At 33.5% G+C, this 9,238-nt stretch overlaps 1 protein-coding gene across 1 annotated transcript in view; it reads right to left on the bottom strand.

Annotated features, from left to right (window-relative positions):
• Positions 1–2,340: 2,340 nt before the first annotated feature.
• The window catches only part of EFHC2 (EF-hand domain containing 2), a 217,312-nt gene continuing 210,414 nt past the window's right edge, over positions 2,341–9,238 (bottom strand). The window contains exon 15 of the mRNA XM_031959378.1: positions 2,341–2,747. Within this exon, the coding sequence (XP_031815238.1) occupies positions 2,646–2,747 (102 nt within the window). The 3' untranslated portion in view covers positions 2,341–2,645. The remainder of the gene's footprint in view (positions 2,748–9,238) is intronic.

Raw genomic sequence — 9,238 nt, 5'->3', positions numbered from 1 at the left:
CTCCTACTCTCTTTTTAAAATTTAAAGGTCTTTTTATTAGATTCGCAAGTCTTTGGGCAAATGTACTTTTACCAGTCTAAGTTTGCTGCACTCCATCCCTGACAAGAACTCATTTTTCCTCCACTTTGTTGTCCGGGAACCCTAATTTCACCCCCCAGGATACTATCTTCTTAATTGCCTGTTCATTTCCCAAACACAGTTCTCTAAAAGTTTTTGCCTTTCTTACCTTTCTTAAACTTCTTTGCCTTCTAGAGAGGCTTAGCTATTCTCAGCTGAGAAAGAAAAGATATATTGTGCACATTGCAAAATTCCCTTTGACCCTCAAACCTGCTAGAAAGTATTCAGCCTTTTATCACTGTTGCCTAGTTAGAGACAGGTATGTGATTCAGTGGATAGAGTTCTGGCTATGACTCTGGATAAGCCACTTCTATTTGTCTAAAGTTCTTTGAATATAAAATAGAGAAAGTAATATGTCCTGGCTGGTGGAGAGGATCAAAATAAGATATTTATGAAGTGTTGAGCACATTGGCATATAGTTAAGTGCTTAATAAATGCTTATTTTGTTCCTTTCTTCCTTTATCAATAGCTCATAAGGTTATTTTCCATGGCAAACTACTAATTAATCATACCTCACTTAAGGATATAATGTAGTAGTCCAGATACCCAGCTTCAAAGCTCCTAAGCTCACAAGGAATGGGTTCAATACTGGGTACTGAACCCTGGGTTCAATTTCTCTCTTTGGCTCATTTCTCCCATTTTACCCTGATGAAATCAATAAGATGAAATCAAGCTTAAGTTAAACTCTTGTCTAACTTTTCCCTAAATGAGTAAAGAATCACTGATTCTAACACTGACACTCAATGTATGATGCAGATATTAGATAATACCAAGACTTTATTTCACCTCACTGAAAATTCACACACAGTAGTAGCACATAATCCATTTAATCAGTCCCATCAGCTCCAACCTAGAAAGGAAGTGAATTTAGGGTTACAATTCAGGTAAGGTGCCAGAATTCTGGTGAATTCCTTTTTCTCATGATGTCCATAAGACTCAAACTATCACAATGTGGTTAGACTACCTCCAAAAGGTAAACATGCTCTGGAAACTGCTGAACAGGAACACCTTCTCTCATTAGACCTTTACTCACTGCCTTTTAGAGCTATCCCACCAGTGAATTGGGTCTTGGAGTCATGAAAATTTTTTTCTAAGATTCCTATAGGGAAAACCAGAATGGAGATTCTGAAAAAAAAAAAAAAACAACTAGTTTGACTAAGTCTCTGAAGTGCATAAGAGTAACGAAGTGAAATTTTGGATGAATTGGGATTGATAGGCACTTTTTTGATAAAAAAAAAAAAAATTACCATCATTATCAAGAACAAGAAGTTCCCAAATGCAAGAACTCATTTCCAAAGTCATCTAACAAATGTCCCTTCTTTTGAACCTAATGTTCATAAGGATCCAAAACAAGTTATCCAAACTCATTTCATGACAGGACCAGCTGACCTATCTACTCACTAAGCAAATAGATTGCACCAGTGGATGGTATTTTGGAATTAGCATTATAGAGATCTAAACTCAAACCTGCCTCAGATACTTACAGGTCATCCCAGGTAAATCACTTAACTCAGTCTCAGCTTCAAGTTTCTTTTCTGTAAAATGAGTTAATTATAATAATAGCATGTATTTCAGTTGTTTTTTAAACAAGGATCTATTGATTGATAGAATAATGAAAAAACAAAGTGCTTTTTAAACTTTATAGTACCATATAATTCTAGTTATTGTTGATTAGTTTATTGATTACACAGGTGAACCCCAAAAATGTAGTACTTGGGGTTTATTGCAAATTATTCTATCAAATGCTGGCGAAACCTCCCAACATATAATTTGTAACCCAAGAAGTACCTCTCTCTAGGACTATGGGTTCCAGTGCATAGAGTTCAATCCTGCAGTTTCTGAAGAATGAGAGAGAAAGGGCCACACTGGTCTCACAGATCACTTTTCAAGTCCACAGAGAGTGTGTCATTCATCTGGAGATAGTTTTAGTCTCTGATACTCATCAATACAACAATAAGTATGTTTGCATGCCGAGAAATGGTTCCTTCAGTTTTCTCTAAATAATTGTCCATATTCTATAATAGCAGATTGACTAAAAAAACTTAAATTAATTGGTGACTCCCCTTAGAAGAAGGCTTCCCTCTTTTCTTAATTAAAATGTGCTTAGCTGGTTCAAATGGCTCTGCTGGCAATCTGCAATTTCCTATTGAAAGTCAACTTCTCCACAGATCTATATCCTGTTCCAGCTTGGAAGGAGTTACCAGGCCATCCAATTTGCTTGTCTTCAGAAACCCAGCATCCTTTCCATCCCACTTCAAAGATTCAAAATATTGGAATATTAATGTCATACACATAATGAAAATTATTAGGATGTCTTTAAATGATGCTTTTATTAGTTCTAATTTACAGAAACATAACATTTTGAAGTTCAGAAATGATAAAAATAGATTAACTATACTTTTATATTAGAATTCAGAATTTAAGTTCAAGATAATATATGTTTTCTAATTGTAAAGGAAATTGTTACCATCCAGGTAACCTTGATGAAGGAAAAACACTAATTTTAAAGCAAGTAATCTATACTGAGATCATGATTCATCCTCAAGGCCAAATACATCCTCCAGGAATGGCAAATATCTGACGGATTTCACTGGAAGAGGAGGAGCCACATAATTCCAGGAATCTTCATTCTGACAAGAAAAACAACAGAACATATTTAAAATTTGCAGCAAAAGTCACTCAAGGTTTACATGAAAGCTATTTAGGAAACAAAAGAAATTTTTTTAAATTGGATCTTATTACAATCCACTTCATATGACAATTAATATTCTTATGAGTCTTAATTCTTCATCATTAGAAAAGAAAAATCTGAACTGACCATCATAAGAGTGCTATGGTTATTGTTCCTTCATGATGTATATTATAAAAAGGGTTGAAACAAAAAGTAGTCAGGGGATTTGGGTTCTAGTTCATGGCTCTGTCACTCTCTGTTATTCTTATAATCCTGGATAGGGTATTTTCTATATGATCAAAAAGATCAAATATTTTTTTTGAGAAAATTAAATTATTATAGTTCTCTTGTCAACAGCTAAATAATAATTTGCCCCAGGATATATTGATTAAATGCCTATGAGAAAAGGGAAATATTTTGGATATTTCTAAGCATTTTGTTTTATCACAAGGTCTGAACGTTTTGATCAGGATATTCATGGGTTTGGATCTTTAACCAAGACAAATCTATACCTTACTTTAACAAATTATTTACTTTAATGATAAAAGTGGGAAAAGCATGATAATTCATGAATTGAATCACTCTTTCAATCATGGGCACTAAAGAAGCCTATGTGCCATCTAGGAACTATGTGAGAAAGATGACAGCTACTCTAACATTTTAACTTTAGGAAAATCACTTTACCTTTTTAAATTCTCAGGGTTTTTGGCTATAAAATTAGGTGGTTATAATAGATGATCTCTGTTCTCTTTTAGTTCTAAATATATGATCTTACATTGACAAATGACAAATTGTCTTTAGGCAAGACAATACAATTCTAGCAATATTTAAGAGGCTTTTCATCAATGCCAGGAGCATGGCATTGAAGTCACTAAAAGAATTTTATAAAAAATAATTTTTTTCAATTAATAAGCATTTATTATCTATTTCTTTCACCTTTCAATTGGGGAAAAACATAAAATTGTAACAACTATTTATAGTCAAAATAACCAAAATTCCATATTAATCATGTCCAAAAATGTGCATCTCATTCTGCAGCTTGAGTTCATCTTAATCTCTCTGCCAGAAGATGAGTAGCATGTTTCATTACACTGATCATTACACTGATCAAGTCCTTGACCTTTTCAAAGTTGTCTTTACAGTGTCGTCATTGTATAAATTGTTTTCCTAGTTCTGTTCACTTCATTCTGCATCAATTCATACAAATCTCTCCAAATTTCTCTGAAATTATCCCCTTTCATAATTTTCCTATAGCACAATAAGTATTCCATTTCATTTATAAACTATAACTTTATAATTCCCCAATTGATGTGTACCCCGTGATTTTTGCCATTACAAAAATACTTTTATAAATATTTTTGTTCATATGGGAGATTTTTTTTCTTTGAGTTCCTTTGAAAACAGGCTTAGTGCTAGCATTAATGGGTCAAAGGTTATTTACAATTAAGTAAAATAGAAAGATAATTCCAAACTGCATTCCAGAATGACTAGATCAATTGACATCTCCAACTCCAAGTATGTAAGTGCAATTTGTTTTCCCACAATCCAACCAATAGTCTATTTTAAAATAAAAAAGCTTATGCATATAAAAGGCCCATAAGTTGTCAAATCATGTAATTCTATTACATAATTGTATGCAATAGAGAAGTAGTGGGGGCTGACATTGTCTCTTTAGGACTTCAAATCACAAGATTCCCAGGTAGTATTTCAGCATTCAAACTGGGTGTCTCATAGACATCTCAAACTCATTGTATTTAAAATAAAACATTATTTTTCCCTTTAAATAACCAATCCTTTTTCCAACTTCCTTCCTGCTCACATGGGTACTATCACCCTCCCAGTCATCCAAGGCTAGTAATAATGGCATTTCCTTTAATTTGTCACTAGCACTCACTACATATGTCCAATACTTTCCCAAATCCTGTTGCTTTTACTTTTGGAGCATTTTTCCTATATGTCTTTTCTCCATTCAGGGAATTACCACCATATTTCAGTTTCTCATCATCTTTTGCCTATGGCATTTCTAAAGCTTTGATATCCCTGCCTCAAGTGTCTTCTCACTCCAATCTATCCCCCATTGAGTTGTCAAAGTGATTTTTTTCTTTTTTTATTATAGCTTTTTATTTACAAGATATATGCATGAGTAATTTTTCAGTATTGATAAATGCAAGACCTTTTGTTCCAACTTTTCCCCTCCTTCTCCCCACCCCTTCCCCCAGATGGCAGGTTGACCAATACATGTTAAATATGTTAAAGTATAAGTTAAATACAATATACGTATACATGTCCATACAGTTATTATGCTATACAAAAAGAATTGGACTTTGAAATAATATACAATTAGCCTGTGAAGGAAATCAAAAATGCAGGTGGACAAAAATAGAGGGATTGGGAATTCTGTGTAGTGGTTCATGGTCATCTCTCAGAATTCTTTCTCTGGGTGTAGCTGGTTCAGTTCATTGTTGCTCCATTGGAACTGATTTGGTTCATCTCATTTCTGGAGATGGCCACGTCCATCAGAATTGATCATCCTATAGTATTGTTGTTGAAGTATATAATAATCTCCTGGTCCAAAGTGATTTTTCTAAAGCACAGGTCTAACCATGTCATCCTGGCTACCCAAAAAACTCCAATGGCTCTATATTACCTTCAGAATCAAATGTAAAATCTTTTATTTGGCATTTAAAGTTCTTCATAATTTGGTCTTTTTCTGCCTTTTCAGTTTTCTATTATTTGGTCCCCTTTCTTTACACCCCATCCAACCATATCTTGAACCTTCACATACTCCATAATTTATTAACACTGTTCAATTTGCTATTCCTCATACAAGATACTCATGACTCCTTGCATTTACAACATCTATTGTAAGAAGAATGCTCTCCTTCTTCCTTTCTTTGTCCTAACTTCCTTTGTTTCCTTCAAGAATCAATCAAATCCTAACTTCTGCAGGAGGTAACTTTCCCTCCCTCCCAAATCTCCTCCCTCTAAGACTGCCTATATGTATATATATATGTGTGTGTGTGTGTGTGTGTGTCTTGAATATAGCTGCTGCTGGCATTTTGTTTCGGTCATTAGGACATGAACTCTCCATGATTTTATTTTAGTGTATACCTAGGTCTTAGAGCAGTGGCTGACATAAATCCTTACTACTCATTGACCAACTGACTGATATTAAATGTCTATTATTCTGGACAGCTACAGAATAAAGGTGCATTTTGATCAATAGGGGTTATGAGCTATTCAACTCTACACTAATGTTTTACAATTATATCTGTTCCCTTATCAATTTTAAAACAGCTCATATAATTAAATTATATATTAATCAATTATTTTCTTGATTTAATATTGTGAAATATTACAAATAAACATTGTAGCAAGAAAGCTTTGTGTTGTGTAAAGAGAATGGAGTCAGAATGAGAAGATCTACCTGTAGACCTTCATGATCATCCATGGCAACAGACCTGATGGAGATCACAGAAGCCATCCAGGCCAATTTCTTTGTCTAACAGATGAGGAAATCCAAGGCACACAACAGTCCCATAGTTACCAAGTTCTTACTAGCCGTGTGACTTTAGAGAATGTTACAACATCTCAGAGTTGTTTCACTTTTGTTGTTTTTATAAATTAATATTACTTAGAATATCTATTTTATAGAATTTCTATGAACAGTGTTTTATATACAGCAGAATTATAGAGGATATCTTCAAAATCTCAGGGTAGTTTTAACATCTTTAATAAGATACATATATGCATGTACGTATACATACACATGTGTTGTATATGTATATGTGTGCATTTACATTTATATACACAGCCATTCAATAGATATTAAATGCCATTTTGATGCCTATATACAAGTGTGTGAGTATATGTATACATTGGTATATAAGTATAATTAAATGGGTATTATATATGTGTGTGTGCATATATAATACATATATATGCATGTGTGTGTGTTCTGTTGTTTTCAGATGGATCCAATTCTTGTGACCCCATTTGGAGTTTTCTTGGCAAAGGTATAAGAGCAGCTTGTTGTTTCTTTCTCTAGCTCACTGTAAAGATCAGGAAACTAAAGCCCAGGATCACATAGCTATTAAGTTGCCAGATTTGAATCCAGGAAAAATCCCCAAGCTAGGCACTCTATGCATTATGGTATCTATGTGTATATCCATATATACACATGTATTAGAAATGCTGCCTCTTGCATATATATGCATGTATATGTTTATATATACATATACACCTAGATATGTATCAGATACACACATGCATATCTATACATGTTTGTAAAAATTTTTTCTTTCATTTTTCATGCAATATTTTAATACAAAGGAATACAGTAATATTAAACTGTGATTCATTTACTTGACACCTATAATGAGGAAAATCACATATGGGAAATGTGCTTACTAATTCTCTTATGATAATAAAGAATCTTCATAACATATATTGTAGAAATAAAGAGGACTCATGAATGAAATTCTAACAGTAAAATAAAAATAATATAAATTGTGTTACAGTAATGATAGACTTGAGATTTGCCCTAAGGATGAGAATGAAAGAGATCTGAAATGAATGGCATTTGGCTAAATGGAACTACTTAGTTGTGTATGTAATAATTACTAAAATGAAAAAAGATATTCCATCTATTAAAATTCTGCCCATATTTTGAGATCTAAAATCAAGGTAGATTTCCTACACATAATCTTTTCCATTTACCTCCTCCATTTATTGGTCTTTTAATTATGTTCACAGACAGTAATGATTACTTTATTATGCTTTTTGTAACTTCTAAAATTTTTTCCTGAGTGCTTATCTCTTCAAGTAAATACCAGACTCTTTGAGGGCAGGAACCTAAAGGAAATTCTATCTCCTCAGGAACTGGGACTGGAGGAAATTCTCCTCCAATGGGAAAGGGAATCTTTTCATAGACACTCCTGATGAGGTCTGAAGACCTCAGACTTGGGAAGCTCCTTTAGGGGGCACTGAATTGTGTTACTTTTGTGTTTATATTTCATTGCCTGTCAGAGAATAGATACTTAATAGATATTCACTTGCTTTATCAGGAAGATTATGCTAGCACCATTAAAAAGGCATGGAACCTGGCTTCTAGAGGGGAAAAGAGAGCCAGAAGAGACGACTACATGGAGTGGCAAAAAGATAAATGCTTCATATTATTTTATAGCTAACTTTTTCCAAGGGAAAATTACAATAAATAAAGTAAAAACGTTTTGCCATGAAGTAAATAATCATTGTCCAATTAATCTTTTTGGTGGATCCAAATTTTACCTACACTACACTGGATGTCTCTTAAGGTAGAATATCTCTAAGGCAGAGTACAGTCAAAACATTTTCTGCATTTACTATTGTCTGGACTTTACTCCTTTGAAAGCAAAAAAAATAAATCACATGATATGTTAAATAAAGTAGGCACATTCATACAAGTAGAAAATGCATACTAGCAAACACACAGTAAGGATTTATGAAAAGAAAACTTGTCAACTTCTATTACAAGTAAGGCAGAATTTTGCTTGTAGTTTAGGAAAAACCACATCTCATTTTGACAAGCAACATGCTTCATTAAAATCTAAAAGTCTATGTGATTTTGTTTTTACAGGTTAATAAGAACCCCCAAAAAAGGGAATTCTTCATAATCACCTTTGAATTTAGAAAATATAATCCTGAATATAGCACTAGAGGAGGAAAAAAAGCCACTCCCCAGTACATCACACAAGATTAAAAAGATTATAGTCCTAAAACTGGAAGAGACTAAAAAAGTCACTTATGCCAGTCCCTTTATTTTACAAACAAGGACCAGCAACCTTTTTATAAGGTCACACAAGCAGCAAATGGTCAAGCAAGGATTTGAACATCATTTTTCTAACTTCAAATTCCATGTCCACTATTCTGTAAAGCCTCTGAGGGTTTCCCAGTCTTGGTTTTGTGATACCACCAAAAAGTTTCCATATTATCAAAACAAAATTAAATTTTCTTTGTTTTAATTGAGTAAGTATTATATGGCACAAAACACTTTTTGAAGGGAGGAGGAACTAAGAGATGTGTGATAAAATCACAATGGAATAATTAGTGTCACCTAAAATGAATGTCAGAGAGACCTACCAACAAACTGCTCAAATGAGTTGAGGGAAGTCCCTCAATAAGTCAAGTAAATAGATAAGTGGTGAAAAAAAGCAGATCTGAAGAATAATGGACTCATAACTTTTGAAACAGGAAGCAGACAATGAGGCTGGATGGAAACACATTCAATATCAGTAGCTGAGAACTACTAGCAAAGCTATGTGTGAGTTAAGAGGCTCTGGATTTATCTGCTCTGACATTTTTAAAAGACAGCTTAATTGGATTATATCTAATTCTATTTTAAAATTTTTCCACTGTAGTGCAGCAGCCAGATGCGAGAGGAAAACAACAAAATAACAGAGGCCAATTAAA

The sequence above is a fragment of the Sarcophilus harrisii genome, chromosome 3 (assembly GCF_902635505.1).
Source record: "Sarcophilus harrisii chromosome 3, mSarHar1.11, whole genome shotgun sequence".
In the NCBI taxonomy this organism is placed as follows: Eukaryota; Metazoa; Chordata; class Mammalia; order Dasyuromorphia; family Dasyuridae; genus Sarcophilus; species Sarcophilus harrisii.
Note: the sequence above shows the minus strand (reverse complement) of the source record. Positions and strands in the feature narration are given on the sequence as shown.